This window comes from Eretmochelys imbricata, chromosome 3 (assembly GCF_965152235.1).
Source record: "Eretmochelys imbricata isolate rEreImb1 chromosome 3, rEreImb1.hap1, whole genome shotgun sequence".
In the NCBI taxonomy this organism is placed as follows: Eukaryota; Metazoa; Chordata; order Testudines; family Cheloniidae; genus Eretmochelys; species Eretmochelys imbricata.
The window spans coordinates 135,826,083-135,844,247 of NC_135574.1; the positions used below are offsets into that span (position 1 = coordinate 135,826,083).

Genomic DNA, 18,165 nt, shown 5'->3' on the forward strand with positions numbered 1-18,165 from the left:
CCCTGTAGTCATAGGACAAAAAGGGAGGTTAGTGGGTTATAGAATTTTGTAATAAGCCATAAATCGAGTGTCTTGTTTAAGACTGTGAATTTTAGTGTCTAGCAAAGTTATGAATTTTGAGCTCCCGGGCTCATTTTTTGGAAGTGTTGTGCAGGTTTCCTTTGAGGATGAGGCCTGATAGTGGGCTACTCTGGGACGTCTGAGGAATCCAGATCTTTTTCCTACCATTCAGGTTGTCTTCAGGCACCAAAGGTTTTATTGTCTCCTGTTGATACTGGTTGCGGCTCTGTTCCATGAAGGCATACACTTATATCCTTACTTAGACAAGATCCCCAACACAGAGTCCTCAGAGTAAAGCCTTAGTGTGCCAAGAGCTGAATCATTCACCACTGTATATGCTACTGCTTTTTAGTGAACTATGAAAAATCACTTCTGATGATTTCCCAACACAGCTTTCGGCAAGGCATTCAGCTATTCTCCTTTTATTTTGCCTTTTCTCCCTCCTTTTATAAGAAGCAGGTCATACTTAATTTCATCTGTCACCTCTCTTGGGTAGAGACTTGTGCCTCTCTCCCTCCTGACTGGGGGTTTTCCAGGCTGCAGAGTTTCTTGCCTGCACTGGTGGTATCTTCAGCTAGCCAGAGTGCATGGAAGGCCAGTGTCTGCGTTTTGCTTTCTCTCCGGAGGTTATGAACAATGTAATTGCCCTCAATTACAAGGAACCACACAGCTTGTTATAAGCAAGCAGGTTTATTCTTAAGGTGAAAGCATTACAGAGAAAAAGTATTAAAAACAATATAAAAACCTACATGTATTCTAAAAGCTTACCAGAGATCACCCCAGCTCCAAGCTTGGGCTCTGATAGGTGTCAGTCCTTCAAAACCCATAGCTGGATTGTCCCAGTGGTTACAAGTTCATGACTGTCTCAGAACCTGCACATGGGTTGGGCAGAGCAGCCATTTCTTTTTACAGCTCAGGCCTTTGATCTTGGTCTTCAGTAATAGATCAGCAGCACACAGGGCATAGCCCCAAAAGACTGGGTTTTTGCATAACTGGAGTTGAGGGATTTGCATTCACCTCCCCCTAAATATTCCCCAGGAAAACCACGTAATGCTTTTTGTTCCAAAAAGTCCATTCTTGTCTGGCACATTGTTTAATGTGGTCCTTTGAACCCCCAGTTCTCACATCTGTCACATCTCCCTCCTCAAGAGGTTACATACAGTCTTGCCCCACAATACCACTAATTCATTCATTTAATACAATGGACGCTAAAGGTATTTAAACTTAATTCAATAAGGATATGGCAGGAAATTGTCAGATCTGTCACAGCTATGATTCAACAGGTGTGATGAAGAATTAGGTGATTCCCATTACATATCTTGGTCTTTGTTTAGTTATGAAAATAGTTACAACATTGTGTTCTCTTTTTAAATCCATGGGAGCAGTACACCTGGACTTCAGATATATAGTTACATTTTTGGTTGGCGTCAAAATCCTCCTTTCGTCTGTTCTCTACAGGACTTTCTGAAGATTTTAGGGAGTTATATCTTTGAATTTAGTATCTCTATTATAATGTACTATGAACATTTTAAGTTTTGTGTCTCATGACTTGTTCTGACTTATGAGAAGATGAAGGTCCAGTGCCTTGTATACTAGCTGTAATTCAGAATATTTTGTTTGTTTACTTGAGTCATCTATCTATGGAACTTTTTCTCTCTCTGCAGGATTGTTCAAATAGATGAACAAAAAAATCTAGCTTAATATTTTTTTCTTTTATTCCCTGGAACTCTCCAGTAAAGAGATAACGGTATATCTGTTGTTTAACTTCCATGCCAACAACTGTTCTTTAGATATTCTAAAGAGTCCTCCACTTTAGTGACAATATATCATGTTAGGGGATTATTCCTTCACCCGCTTACTTCCCTGGTCCTTCTCGCATGAACAGAGAACAACAATACCCGAAGTCCAAAGGTGCAAACAATTCGATATTTATTAGGGTCAACTTCCAGCAAGCATGATTCCAGTTTCCTTCCTTAGTGTCCCCCTTCCCAGCTCTGAGACCACAGAGCCTTACCTGTGTCCCTGTTCCCATGTCCCCCCCTTAGCAAAACATGATTCCAATTTTCCCACTCCCATTCCCTGTTCCCATTTCCCCCCCTTTAGTTCCTGATTGACTACAGAGTATATAGTAAAACTTGAGTTCTGCTTAGCTCTACCTTAACCAATCATTTTCCTGAAATTTAACTAACCAATCCTAACATATTGTAACATCATTATTTAACCAATTATATCCCACCACCTTAATTAGTTTACACCCAGCAAAATTAATTATACAGCAGACAGAAACAATCACAGAACCAGACAGAGATTATACAGACAAACAATAGGGAAATGGGGACTACAGTGACAGAACAACAAAGAAATGAGGATTTCACATCCCAGCTATTGATAAGTGAGTTCTTGCCAGACAGGATGCTATCAAACTAAGTTTCCTTTTACATCTTCTAGGCACTTCCCTTTCTCTGGAGGCGATAGGCATTATCAGGACAGGATTGTATTCTTAACAGCCCAATAGCAGCTTATTTCAACGTGATTAGTTTGGAATGTGAGGATGTGACCGTTCGCTTCCCAGCTTATGGCTGCCTCTGCTGCTTAGCCAAAGATCTTAGCCTAAGAACAGGGCCTCAGACTGTCACAGTAAGAGAAGGACCTTACACTGGCAGACAGTGATTTTGATTCTTTCTTTTATACCTCTATAATTCGCTAAGTGATAAGAACACACCTAAATTCTTAGAGTATAGGCCTTTACAGACAGGCCTGAATATCTATATCCTAACACATCATGAATGACGTTATTTTGAAGCTATAATAATCTCAAGATTCCAGCCCAGAAGACTAAAATAGAATGAAAATAGGGACCAAGAGCTTTCCAAAAGGTGTATTCCAGACACAATGGAATCATGCTTTCATAATGCAGCCCCCCGATGTTCTGTTATTGCTTTTAAGAGTCTGACTCAGCAACTTTTGCAGTGCTGACAAAAAATTTACTTTATAGCTGCTGGCCTCCTGGTGAAAGCAATTTCAAAATATCAAGAATTCACTTTTGTTGCCTTTCACAAAAGTTTCATAGAGCGTACGTTCTCAGCCTGGGGGTTATGATCCTCAGGGTGGGGCAAACAGGTCCAAGGGACTCTGACCACCCTTCCTTTTCATTTATAGCCAGATGGAAAGGGGAATCCTGAAACTCTTTGCTGGTGTAAGATAGGGTCATGGTATTGAAAAGGTTAAGAACTTCTGTCATAGAACAATGCTATCAATATGCCTTCAGGATGATAAATGGTATGCTGCTCTCAACATAATAACTTCTTTAGATTTAAGACTGCCCCAGGATTTCTGAGAGAGAAATATTGTATAGAAAGTAAATTATGTGCAGAAATAAAATAATCTCCAGCAGTCTGTTTTCAACTTTTACAATCAATGTTAAAGTTAAAAGCAAAAATTGTCATGTTTCAAGGAGTTTATTTCTTTGAGCGCCTTTAATTTTCAGTTTTTAAGTGAACCATGAAGGATTAAAATTATTTATCCTTTTTATAGCATCTTTCATCTAAATTCTTAGAGCACTTTATCTCAATTAAGTTTAAGAATGCACCTTTGAGATACACGAGGTGTAAGTATTATTTATACCTGTTTCACAGGTGGGTAAACTCAGTGCCTCAGAGGTGAACGGGTTGGACAAAGATCACAAAATGCTCACTGTTCCTCAGCCTCAGAGGTGGGAAGGACGAGCAGGGAGGAAAATAAATCCCTTGGCCCCTTTAAAGATTTCCCCCTTGTTTCTTCCCCTCCTCATGGGAACCCAGTCTCTTTGTGGACTTGAGGACAGGAAGGGGGGGGACATTTTGGGTCAGAAGGGGGCAACATAAACTTATTAGCCACTGTGCACCCAAGGGGGAGCTTATAAACCCTTCCCCCTCTCCAGGGCACCATTCTGTGCCCATTTCTGCCAGTTGGAATTAGAGGAGGACCAGGTTTTTGGGCCTTGCTGTGAGCATCATACTAGATGTATTTTGGGGTTGGGATGGAATTTTTCCCTTATTGCCAAATTGGTGTGGGCAATGTAGGGTTTTTTTCAGTTTCCTCTCAGCAGGCGAGGGAGCTGGTGGAAAGAGGTTAGGTTTTTAAATTCATTTTGTCACAATTTTGCAGGTGTCCAGTGCAAATGTTTGTTCACTAGACAGTCTGGTTCCCTGAAAAACTAGAATTTGAAGCAGATTAGGAGAAGGCAGCTCCTAAAGAAGGTGGAGAATGGGGATGGGGCTCCTAATGTCCGGTACAGTAAGGAGACAACCCCTTCTTCCCTATCCACTTATCCTTCATACAAGGGGATGCTGGAATCAGGCAGAAGAGAGGGGTTGGGGGTTTACAGAAGCCTTCTACCAAATTGTACGGATTACAGAAGGAAGGATGACCTGCACTGGATGAGTTATTGCTGGATAGTTCCAAGATGTATTGCTTAATAATTTTGCTGCCTAGTTAAATCACATTCCTGATGTCTTGTGTTTTCTTCCTGCAGCAGTCATTGTAGAGTCCAGAATAAAATGCAGGATGCAAACACTCTGGGTGATATCTTGGCTTTATTGAAGTCTGTTGGAACTTTGCCATTGACTTCAATAGGGTGAGGACCTCACCTTCTTTACTATGCTTAAGCACTAGACCACAGATGTTACAACAAGTGCCATCTAAGGTTAAGCAGTAACATTAATCTGAAATCTAAAAGAATTACAGAATATTAAGAATTGGAAAACTGTAAAATGCTTAGCCACTGTTTTTAAATTGTAATTATTATTAATAATTTTCCTTATTGGATTGTAAAGGCAAACAGTATATTAGAACATGAACTTCTTGAATTAATTGAGAGACTGTTCTAGTGTGTAATTATTGTGTGGATCGAATAGTGTTTGAAAGTCAAGATAGATAAACACAATCAATATATATATTTTGGTTGCTTTCAAAATATTTGTGTTCTAGTTGCTGACAAATCATTACGAAAGATGCTGGAAGTATTATTGCCTGCCAAGTGGGTGGGGCAACTTTGGTGCTGCATCAGAAGAAGAACTTCATTTATCCAGAAAGTTGTTCTGGGGTATCTTTGATGCCCTGTCTCAAAAGGTAATTTTTATGTAGTTCTCCATGATCACAACATACGCTGATCATTTCTATTCAAAGTATTTATTTCAACTGAATTAATTACATCAAAATTATGTAATTACATTATAAATTCTTCTGCATCAATTAAGAAAAATACATGCACAACAGATTATGCGGCAAACATCGAATGTGCTAAAGCTATATGTGTTTTTAATACTATTTAATCAAATCGCTAATAATAGTGTACACTTATAAGATCCTCAAAATGCTTAAGTTTAACAATTTGTCAAGGAATATGCTGCTTCCATGATAAATATAATCATTTTAAAAAATAAAATGGTATCCATGCAATCCTGTAGGGGTCCAATCCTGTATACCCTTACATTTTATTTGTCTTTTTGTTTATATGACTTCTTATTACTGTACAGTAAAAGAGAGCCCTTCCAATGATCTTACCTTGACAATCTTTAAAAACACACCGATACACAGACCCATCTGTTACCACAGGTGAAATCAATTCATGCAGCAACAGCATTAATATAACAAATGTTAATTCACTTCTTCACCAAATTCCCACCAGAGTCCTACACCACCTCTATTCAGTCCTCCCCATCACCTATCTCATCACAGGTAAGGAGGAAAAATGGGCCTTTTAGTGTGTCCTGAAGGTTAACAACCTCTGGCTGTTATAGTCTAAGAAGGGAAGCATACTTAATCCTTGCTTACACAGTAGGACCTTTTAGTTCCATGCACCCACTCACTGTAATAAGCACTACTTATACGAGTATGAGTTTGTAGGATCAGGCCCTATATTATACACTATAGTAGCGCTAATGAAATGTATCTAGAAGTTAAGTTTAATTTGTGATAAGTACCATCATATTATCTCTTCAGGACTTGTTTCCTCCTTGGAAGAAAAACTATTGATAATTTAATAAATTTAAATCATGCAAATGTTTATTACAGCTGTTTTTTCATGATCATTTAAAAATTTTAAACATGAGCTCAACTATCTTTGAAATATCATCTATACCTTTGCTGAACAAGACTTAGATAATGCATTTGGACATTATATAGTGTTTTTTTCCCCCAACCTGATGAGGATTTCACCATGATGGGAAGCCATTTGGTATAGAAAATCCAGGTTCTTGGACAAGTGTTGGATATTCCTTTGCTTTACTCTGTTCTGGCACCCTGTGCGGGACCAGTCCGGCTCCCACCAAAGTGAATAATCGTTTTTCCATTCGACTTCAATGAAAGCAGGATTTGATCCTAAGTCCAGCTTCAGTATTCAGTCGTATTTCAGTGTAGTTGAGATGTCAGTTTTTTATTTTCAGAACTGAGAGTCTGTTTCACATTGAGTAAAAAAGTTGTTCCATTACAATTTGGCTTCATGTATGGCTATAATGTTGAGTCAATTTCAGCAATAACAGAAATAATCTCCATTCACCACTGTGTCTTTTTATCCCATGTTTCTTCACAGAAGTATGAACAGGAACTGTTCAAACTGGCTTTGCCCTGCCTGAGTGCAGTTGCAGGAGCTTTACCCCCAGACTACATGGAATCCAATTATGTCAGTATGATGGAAAAACAGGCTTCAATGGATTCAGATGGGAACTTTAACCCACAACCTGTTGATACCTCAAAGTATGAACTTTTTCTGTTGCAGCTCATTTTTACCATGAACAGTTTAAGCCTGTAATTGAAATATGGTAGTAAAGAAAACACATAAGTGCATGCCCATCTTGAATTACCATCCTTAAGATAGAATGGGGGTCTTGTTTGGTTGTAAAACATGAAAGCCACAAGTGGTTCACTATATATTCCTTGGACACCTTACCACAAATGAGATAAATTTTCAGCATGGCAATTAAACTACCTGAACCCATTCGTTCTCAGAAGCACCTAGCACACTTTTGGGAGTTGTAAAAGTAATTAATAGTTAACAGGAGCCAAGTGCTAAATTCCTGTGACTGCCACTTAAATATTACTCTGCAAAATGTGGTGGTGATTGTACATTGATGTAATGTCTTTTTATCCAGAAGGATTCCAAGCTACAGCCCACGTTCTGGCTGTTTTGCACAGGTGTGCCAAGATGGGGAGTGGCCAGAAGGAGCGCTCTCTTTAGCTTGCCACATCTTTGCAATGGGCAGCCAGAATCCCACTGTTTGTGTCCTATGAGTGCAAGAGCCAGCGATTTTATACACCCAAAGTGCACAAAGCCCAAATGGATTTAATATCCTGGATGTGACCATAGCCCCATACTTCTGCACACACAATGATGATAAAAACTTGACAGAAATAAGACCACCACGCTACTTCTTCAACAAGATTACTTGTAGGCATGGCTTCGCAAGTGCCCTTATAGACATTCTGTCTATCTCAGCACTCAACAGGCAGAATACCTCAAAGAGCTGCCACTGGTGCACTGGGCTTATGCACACACACGCCCATAATGTGACGATGGCTGCAAAAGCCACAATCTAGCCCTGAATAGAGGAATCATGTTGCCCACCACTAAAGTACAATCACCTCTAAAGTGTAATGTGCTAAGTGTCTAACTACATAACAGTCCTACACAACCATTTAGGACATGAAATGAAGATTACTTTATCCAGTTGATATTGCTGGAGTGAATTTTAGGTAGACAGAATATAAATAACCAAATAATTAGAGTTTGCCCAACTCTCTGGTGGCCACACTCCTGGCTGTAAAAAAGTGTTGTTATGGGACTTTCAAGGACAATAATTTGTCAAGACTGGTTTTTAACCTCTTTCAAAAGACATCATCTGAAGCATCACAGTTTCCCCTTAGCACCATACTAAGGCATTGGTGAGGTATTGGTTCAAAGAGAAAGTACTGCCTTACCAATATCACCTCTGTCATGAGCTGTTTACCTGCCAGTCCCCCATCTAAGTACTAACCAGGCCTGACCCCGTTTAGAAGTGATTATAGGTGATATGGCTGCAGGCTGTAATTTGTTCAATTTGTGACTTCATGCAGAGTACTGTATTGTGCCCCTAAACCCCCCCCCCCAGCCCCCTGCTGAGCACACATGATGAATCTTTTGTGGCTTCTTCCTACTTCATACCTCGATAAATTTTTGCACAGTACTACACTAATTGTAAACTACTTGGAATAATTACTGTTGTACATCTCTCTTTTCTCTGATCCTATGACAAAGGATTAAAGGACAGACTCTCCTTGCTTCGCAGTAGATGTCACTATAACATTGTCTATCCCTTAATCTGCTGTCATAGAATGGGAGAAGAGGGTACTATAACAAACAATTATCAGTAAGCAATTTTCCTTTTCTAGAGCACAGGTGTAGGAGACTGCTTTATATGATAAATTGTTCATTAGAAAATGTTCTGTAGCAGTGGTCTCCAACCTTTTTACACCCAAGATCACTTTTTGAATGTAAGGGCAACCCAGGATCTACGCTGCCCCTTCCCTGAGGTCCTGCCCCTTCCTTAAAGCCCCACCCCACTAACTCTGTTCCCCACCCCCCCGTCACTCACTCTCCCCCACCCTCACTCACTTTCACTGGGCTCAGGTAGGGTTTGGGAGGGCGTGCTGGCTCTGGCCTGGAGCGAAGGGATTCGCAGTGTGGGAGGGGACTCTGGGTTGAGCCTGGGGCCGGAGGTTGGGGATCAGGAGGGAGCTCTGGGCTGGAGCAGAGTGTTGGGGTGCAGGAGGGGGTACAGGGTGCTGGTTCTGGGAGGGGGGTCAGGGCTGGGGCAGAATGTTTGGATGCAGGAGGGGGTGGGGGTTCTGACTCTGGGAGGGGGGTCAGGGCTGGGGTTGAGGTGCAGGAGTGGGTTTGGGGTGCAGGAGGGGGTATGGGTTGCTGGCTCCGGGAGGAGGCTCAGGGCTGGGGTTTGGGGCAGCACTTATCTCTAAAGCAGGCTCCCTGCCTACCCTGGCCCCCCCGCTCCTGGAAGGGGCCAACGTGCCTCTGTGGCCCCTGCGGGGGGTGGGCGGCACGTGGCTCCGCATGCTGCCCCCCTCTGCAAGAGCCCTGCCCCCCGCCCACAGGGCTGCACTGGTTGCTTCCGGGAGTAGTGTGGGGGCAGGGCAGGCAGGGAGCCTGTCTTAGTGGCAGCCCCGAGATCGGGATTGACCGGTTGGTGACCACTGTACTGTAGTATTTGTTTTTGTTTGAAAGAAAAGTATTACTGCTCTTTCTGTAGTGGTAAATCAATCTCAACTTCAGTACCCTCTTGCGCACCTGAAAGATGGCTAGTTTATTTGCATATTGATTTTCTTTATTTTTCATATTGAATGGCTTTTAGGCATTCAATGGGATCTGAAATTTGTACCTTTTTGAGTGGCTATAAACTGCAGTATTTCAACTATATAATGAAATTTGCAGGTTTATAATTGCTTTAACTAGAAGTGGTTGCCAGTGAATTTATATTATGTATATAATATGCACTGTATTTCTGGAAAATAGGAACTGAACTATATGTTAAAACACAAATGAGTTGATGTTAATAATCTAAATCCATATCAGAAAACTTCAGCACATTTTGTACGTCATTACACGCATAAATTTTAATGCCAGAAGGGACTATTGTGATCATCTAATCTGACCTCTTGCACATCTCAAGCCACAGAATCTCCCCCACCCACTCCTGTAATAGAGACATAACCTGTGGCTGAGTTACTGAAGTCCTCAAATCATGATGTAAAGACTTCAGGTTACAGAGAATCCACCATTTACTCTAGTTTAAACCTGTAAGTGACCCGTGCTGCAGAGGAAGGTGAAAAACTCTCAGGGTCTCTGCCAACATGGCCTAGGGGAAAATTCCTTCTCACTCCAAATATGGCAATTAGTTGGACCCTGCGCACATTGACAAGACTTACCAGTCAGACACCTGGGAAAGAATTCCCTGTAGTAACTCAGAGCCCTCCCCATCTAGTGTGCCATCTCCAGCCATTGAGGATATTTCCTACTAGCAGTCGCTGATGGTCCACACGCCATTGTAGGCAGTCTCATCATACCATCCCCTCCATAAACTTATCAAGCTCAGTCTCAAAGCCAGTTAGGTTTATTGCCCCACTGCTCCCCTTCGAAAGCTGTTCCAGAATGTCACTCCTTTGTTGGTTAGAAACCTTCATCTAATTTCAAGCCTAAACTTGTTGCTGGCCAGTTTATTGCCCTTTGTTTTTGTATCAACATTGGCACTTACCTTAAATAACTTCTCTCCTTCCCTGGCATTTATCCGTCTGATGTATTTATACACAGCAATCATATTTCCCCCCAGTCTTCTGTTGGTTAGGCTAAACAGGCCAAACTCTTTGAGTTTCCTCTCTTAAGATAGGTTTTCCATTCCTTGGATCATCCTAGTAGCCCTTCTCTGCACCTGTTTCAGTTTGAATTTATTTTTCTTAAACATGGGATATCAGAATTGCACACAGTATTCCAGATGAGGTCTCATCAGTGCCTTGTATAATGGTCCTAACATTTTTCTATATCTACTGGATGCAACCGATGAAGTGAGCTGTCGCTCACGAAAGCTTATGCTCAAATAAATTTTGTTAGTCTCTAAGGTGCCACAAGTCCTCCTTTTCTGTATGGGGAATGCAGCACAACAGTACACTCTAACTGGCAGTATATAGTGCTCTATAATTTTTCAGAAATTTTCTTTAAAAGAACCCTTTCAAATTATAACATATATAACGTATTGAAATTTGTTTTTTTTCTTTTTCAGTATTACAATTCCTGAAAAGCTAGAATATTTCATTAACAAATATGCAGAACATTCTCATGATAAATGGTCAATGGAAAAGGTAACATTATATTATTTTCTTAATATTCTGAGGTGCATTCAGAATATTAACGCTCTACCTATATTTTCTGAGGATTCTACTTAAGTTTTTACTCAAGTTTTTGGGGTTGTTGTAGCATTACATTAGTGATGTCTGGCTAAGACTGTATCATCATTTTTATCTTGAGTTGCTTTTTTCAAGAGTTCTGTAGCTGCACTCATCTGGTCAGAACTTGAACATACCAGCATTTTGTTTGTGTGTGTGTGTGTGTGTGTTTGTTTTGAGAAAAATGTAATTGGTAGATTTTTAAGTAGTTTTGTTACTTCACACTTTAAGTTTTATTTTTTCAAAAGACATTTTATATCTCTGTAAAAACCACAGGCTTGGTGTTAAAATCTGCTGTCTGCCTCAAAGAGTGTTGTCCCAATTCATAGAGACACCCTGGCAGAATAGTAAATAAGAAAGTATATTCAAATGTATTTACTTTAAGATAACATAAATGTTGTGATAAAATAACAAAAGTCTGGACATTCAGAAGTAAAAATGACATTGGACCTAACTGATTCCACTGTGTGTGTGAGTGTGTGCGTGCACGCAGGGGGGGAGGGCAGGAGGTTAGGTTGTGAGGGAGTGGTGGGGAAGGGAGCAAAAGATTTAGACTTGAATAAGAAAATAGTCTTACAGACGCATTACCCCAATTCGTTTTTATAAGTAAATAAATATAAGATTTCTGATTATTCTTTCTTCATATTCTCACTGCTTTTTCCTTTCTTCCTTCACTTTTTTCAGTTTGCAAATGGATGGATATATGGTGAAACATATTCTGAGTCTTCCAAGGTGCAGCCATTAATGAAACAATATAAATTATTATCAGAAAAGGTGAGGAATTTGTTTATTCTTCATTACACAGATGTTTCTAAACATTTGTTTCTCTATCTTTGGTAAGAGGCAACTGGCTGTTTGTGAAATTTGGCATTTTGTCTTTGTCTTCACTGACACAAAGATGTTTTTTGTTTGTTTTTTTGTTTTGTTTTACACAGCAAGATAACTAATGTGGTTGTTACCTCACTGTACAATCCTAAATGGAGACAAACCACTTGTAGTTTTTATTGCGAGGTAGCTAGGTGAGGTCAGCACCATAGCCCCCAATCATGGTTGACCTCACTGAGTTTATCTTGTGTTAAAACTAAAGTGCCTTGTCTCCACTTTGTTTTTACAATGTGATAGCAAACCTCACCCTGTCCCCACTCCCACACCCACACCCAAACTCTGCTGGTGCAGGGGGTGCGGGTGGGGAGAGCACGTAGCCAGCCTACCGGCCCCACCGGCCCCACCAACCCCCCCTCCAGCACCAGCGGAGGTCCCGGGCTGTGAGCTGCCGCCCACCCCCACCCCACCCCGAACACCCAGGCCACCCTCACCCAGCACCCATGATGCCCCCAGGCAGCCCTCCGCAAGTTTTAGTCAGGGGTATATAGTAAAAGTCATGGACAGGTCATGGGCCGTGAATTTTTGTTTACTGCCCGTGACCTGTCCATGACTTTTACTAAAAATACCAGTGACTAAAACGTAGGCTTACTCATCCGTGATACTGAAAAAGTGCATATATCACATGTCCATATGATTTGGTTTGCATAAGTGGTTCAGGAATAAATAGTTGCCCTTACTGTTTCTCTTAATTGGCCTTCTTATCCATGCACAGACTGCTTCTTTGCTGTTTCTATCCCACAGCAGGCTGTTTGCAATTTGTCTCAATGGATGTAAATTTGCAGTGCTACACAACAGGGCAGAGGGCTAGTAATAGTGCATTAGATTTTATTCCATTCAGTTATACAATCATCAAGATAATCAGTCACTCCCATGTGTACTTACCCTAGGAAAAAGAAATTTATCGGTGGCCAATCAAAGAATCTTTGAAAACCATGCTAGCTTGGGGATGGCGGATTGAAAGGACAAGGGAAGGAGATAGTATGGCCCTTTATAATCGGACACGTCGCATATCTCAGACAAGTCAGGTGAGTACTGTGACAGGCTTCAAGCCATTTTATTAAAGACTATGTACTGATATTGTGTGTGTCTCTGTCTTTTTACCGGAATGGTGTATTTAAAATGGAAGTGTCAAAATCTGCTTGAGATGTTCTTGAGCTTCCCCCATGTGTCTTTATTGTACCACTCACTTGAAGGTAAAGTTCACATGTCTATTAACATCTTGTTTCACATGCTGAAAACTTCATGAAAACTCTCCTTTTCAGTTGTAATGTTCCCTTTTTGGCCATAGCCCAAACATAAAAATCTAAGCAAAATCTGTTACCATGCTTACAAATTGTGCCAGGGTGAAAAAATGCTTGTGGTTTTAAAAAAAGGAAAAAAAAACTTTGTGTAAACAAAAAATACATCTCAAAGAGACTGAATTAACAAGCTGAAAATGTCCAGTTTGTTAGATCTCCCAATAGAGTAGTTCCCACATAATTTGGTATTAAACATTTTTTTAAAATTGAGATTGAAAAATTTATGCAATTTTTGAAATTTTTCACTTTGTTTAGAGTCAATTATGATGCTATTTATGATGATAATGTAATGCAAAGTAAGGCACACTGGAAAACATGGTCACAGCTGCACATACAAAATGATAGGGTCTTCATGTGCTGTTACCACTCAAGAAAGATATCTTGAAGTCACGGTGGATAGTTCTCTCAAAACATCTTCTCAGTGTGCAGCAACAATCAAAAAAGGTAAAAATGTTAGGAATGTTAGGAAAGGGATAGATAATCAGACAGAAAATATCATAATGCCACTATATACATCCATGGTATGCCCACACTTTGAATACTTATCTCAAAATAGCTGTGTTAGAATTGGAAAAGTACAGAGAAGGGCAACAAAGATGATGAGTGGCATGAAGCAGCTTTCATATGAGGACAGATTAAAAAGGCTGGGATTGTTCAGCTTCAAAAAGAGATGACGAGGGGGGGATATGACTGAGGTCTATAAAATAATGACTGGTGTGGAGAAAGTGAATAGGGAAATGTTAATTCTTTCACATAATACAAGAACTAAGGGTCACCTAATGAAAATAATAGCAGGTTTAAAACAAACATAAGGAAGTACTTCTTCACATAATGCAGAGTTAACCTGTGGAGCATGTTGCCAAAAGAATAACTGTGCTAAAAAACAATTAGGTAAGTTCATAGAGGATAGGTCCATCAGTGGTTATTAGCTAAGATGGTCAGGGATGCAACCTCATGCTCTGGGTGTCCTCTGACTGCTAGAAGCTGCGACTGGATGGGTCACTCGATAATTGCCTTGTTCTGTTCATTCCCTCTGAAGTATCTGGCACTGTCCACTGTCAGAAGATACTGGGCTAGATTGATTATTGGTCTGACCCAGTGTGGCCGTTTTTATGTACAGCGCTGTTTGAACTGTTGTAATTAGGAAAACATTATTTTGTATCAGAGAAAAATGAAGGAATATGTTTACATTCTGTTGTTCATAGGAGTTGTGTGCATAATTCTAAGTACACTGCCCTGAAAGATATTCTTAAGGATAAACAGGAGGCATTTTTCAAAGGGGTCCATTGACTCTCTAGTACATACATATAAATATTTTCAGAAGATGTGTCATTATGAAGACTGATGGTATTTTAGACCAAATCACATAAATGGCTGTCTTTTTTTTTAACTCTCATGTTTGAAAATCTGAGCCAGTGCTGCCATGAGGCAAAGTTATCTAACTTCTGTGACAGGGTCGGGCCAGATGGCTATAGGAGAGTACTAGAGGGCAGATATATTAGCCCCAGGCTAAGTAGGTCCCTTTTCCTGAACAATCAGGAACCTTCTGGAGACAATTAAGACAGGCTGATTAGAACACCTGCAGCCAATCAAGAAGCTGCTAGAATCAATTAAGGCAGGCTAATCAGGGCACCTGGGTTTTAAAAAGGAACTCACTTCAGTTTGTGGTGTGCGTGTGAGGAGCTGGAAGCAAGAGGCACTAGGAGCTGAGTGAGAGCACGCGGACTGTTGGAGGACTGAGGTGTACAAACATTATCAAACACCAGGAGGAAGGTCCCATGGTGAGGATAAAGAAGGTGTTGGGAGGAGGCCATGGGGAAGTAGCCCAGGGAGTTGTAGCTGTCGCACAGCTGTTCCAGGAGGCACTATAGACAGCTCCATTCCACAGGGCCCTGGGCTGGAACCCGGAGTAGAGGGCGGGCCCGGGTTCCCCCCAAATCCTCCCAACTCCTGGTCAGACATAGGAGGACCTGGACTGTGGGTTCAGAAAAACGGCCAAGCTGAGGGCTGCCGTGAAGCTCCAAGGCGAGCAAATCCTCCAATAAGCGCAAGACCCACCAAGGTAGAGCAGGAACTTTGTCACACTTCATAAAGCACATCTTTTAAAAATCAGTGAGGAATATGGGGAAATCTGCCTAGTGGTAATAATGCCATTGTCAAATAACAGTATGTAGATTATGGGAAGGAAAAGAGAATAGATAAATGGTCATGGTCAAATGAGGGAACCTGCCTCAGTTAACCAGCTTCCTTTTGTCCTTCAAGTTATCCACACAAATGGCAAACTTAAGCTGTAACTTTGTTTTGTTGTACCAGTGGGTTAAACTTTAAATAGAATTTGTAAATTTAAAAATCATGCCTCTTTCTGGAAATATTATCATCTCTCAGTGGTACAAGTAACAACTAAATTGACTGCAACTGTAAACAAATCTGAAATATACATTAATTTTTTATTCGATGTACGTTGTGACAGCACTTTAGCTTTGCAAAAAAAAAGGAGTACTAGTGGCACCTTAGAGACTAACCAATTTATTTGAGCATAAGCTTTCATGAGCTACAGCTCACTTCATCTGATGCATTCAGTGGAAAATACAGTTGGGAGATTTATATACACACAGAACATGAAACAATGGGTGTTATCATACACACTGTAAGGAGAGCGATCACTTAAGATGAGCTATTACCAGCAGGAGAGCGGGGGGGGAGAAAACCTTTTGTAGTGATAATCAAGGTGGGTCATTTCCAGCAGTTAACAGGAACATCCAAGGAGCAGTGGGGGGTGGGGGAAATAAACATGGGGAAATAGTTTTACTTTGTGTAATGACACATCCACTCCCAGTCTCTATTTAAGCCTCAGTTAATTGTATCCAGTTTGCAAATTAATTCCAATTCAGCAGTCTCTCATTGGAGTCTGTTTTTGAAGTCTTTTTGTTGTAATATTGCGACCTTTAGGTCTGAAATCGAGTGACCAGAGAGATTGAAGTGTTGTCCGACTGGTTTATGAATGTTATAATTCTTGACATCTGATTTGTGTCCATTTATTCTTTTACATAGAGACTGTCCAGTTTGACCAATGTACATGGCAGAGGGGCATTGCTGGCACGTGATGGCATATATCACATTGGTAGATGTGCAGGTGAACGAGCCTCTGATAGTGTGACTGATGTGATTAGGCCCTATGATGGTGTCCCCTGAATAGATATGTGGACGCAGTTGGCAACGGGCTTTGTTGCAAGGATAGGTTCCTGGGTTAGTGTTTTTGTTGTGTGATATGTGGTTGCTGGTGAGTATTTGCTTCAGGTTGGGGGGCTGTCTGTAGGCAAGGACTGGCCTGTCTCCCAAGATTTGTGAGAGTGATGGGTCGTCCTTCAGGATAGGTTGTAGATCCTTGATGATGCGTTGGACAGGTTTTAGTTGGGGGCTGAAGGTGATGGCTAGTGGCATTCTGTTATTATCTTTGTTGGGCCTGTCCTGTAGTAGGTGACTTCTGGGTACTCTTCTGGCTCTGTCAGTTTGTTTCTTCACTTCCGCAGGTGGGTATTGTAGTTGTAAGAATGCTTGATAGCGATCTTGTAGGTGTTTGTCTCTGTCTGAGGGGTTGGAGCAAATGCAGTTGTATCGTAGAGCTTGGCTGTAGACGATGGATCGTGTGGTGTGGTCTGGGTGAAAGCTGGAGGCATGTAGGTAGGAATAGAGGTCAGTAGGTTTCCGGTATAGGGTGGTGTTTATGTGACCATTGCTTATTAGCACCGTAGTGTCCAGGAAGTGGATCTCTTGTGTGGACTGGTCAGGCTGAGGTTGATGGTGGGATGGAAATTGTTGAAATCATGATCGAATTCCTCAAAGGCTTCTTTTCCATGGGTCCAGATGATGAAGATGTCATCAATGTAGCGCAAGTAGAGTAGGGGTATTAGGAGACGAGAGCTGAGGAAGTGTTGTGTTCTAAGTCAGCCATAAAAATATTAGCATACTGTGGGGCCATGTGGGTACCCATAGCAGTGCCACTGATTTGAAGGTATACATTGTCCCCAAATGTGAAATAGTTATGGGTGAAGACAAAGTCACAAAGTTCAGCCACCAGATTTGCCATGACATTATCGGGGATACTGTTCCTGACGGCTTGTAGTCCATCTTTGTGTGGAATGTTGGGATAGAAGGCTTCTACATCCGTGGTGGCCAGGATGGTGTTTTCAGGAAGATCACCGATGGATTGTAGTTTCCTCAGGAAGTCAGTGGTGTCTCAAAGATAGCTGGGAGTGCTGGTAGCGTAGGGCCTGACGAGGGAGTCTGCATAGCCAGACAATTGATTTCCCCCCATGAAACTGTCTGCCTCTTGTGGCAGAAGAGGTATTTTCCCTAGTTCCCCATGCTGCCAAAATATTTTCAGGGGCATCTTAGGCTGCTGAAGCTGCCATTTTAAGAAGCAGTCTTTTGTCTTTAAGCTGTCAGTATGTCCCAGGTGCTCCTTCTTTCTGATGATGTAGGGAATGTGGGAGGAGCCATCCTCTAAATGTGCCACAGAAGAGTCTCGGGGACAGCCAAAACTAAAATTAAAAATAATTTTAAAAGAAAGACCAGTATTGATGATCTCAGTTTTACTCTCACTTAAAAAAAGACATGTGGCCTGCAACACTGCTAGATGACATTGACTTGGATATATTAGTAAAATACAAACTATTTTCATACTTCTGCCTTTCTTTGATGTATTAATTTTGCCTGATTAAACAGAAAAGCATGTGGCAGAAAGTAGGAGCCTTGCTCTGTGTTGCCCTACCCTATGAATAGTCATTTACATCACCACAAGAGATGTGGTAGCATTTTACACTCACATTGCCCTAATTTTACATGGAAGTAATGGTCTTTTCAGAATAAAAAATGCTGTCCTAGAATACAAGTCTGAGAGAAAATATCATGGCCTTTCGACACATTGTTGAATTCATCCAGATTTTGAAGTCCA

The 18,165-nt window shown here is 41.1% G+C and overlaps 1 protein-coding gene across 1 annotated transcript in view; it reads left to right on the forward strand.

Moving 5' to 3' along the window:
* RYR2 (ryanodine receptor 2) overlaps positions 1–18,165 on the forward strand; it is a 743,716-nt gene that overhangs the window by 515,318 nt on the left and 210,233 nt on the right. The window contains exons 56-60 of the mRNA XM_077812173.1: positions 5,029–5,169; positions 6,632–6,795; positions 10,866–10,944; positions 11,713–11,802; positions 12,801–12,938. Coding sequence (XP_077668299.1) covers positions 5,029–5,169; positions 6,632–6,795; positions 10,866–10,944; positions 11,713–11,802; positions 12,801–12,938 — 612 coding nt within the window. The remainder of the gene's footprint in view (positions 1–5,028; positions 5,170–6,631; positions 6,796–10,865; positions 10,945–11,712; positions 11,803–12,800; positions 12,939–18,165) is intronic.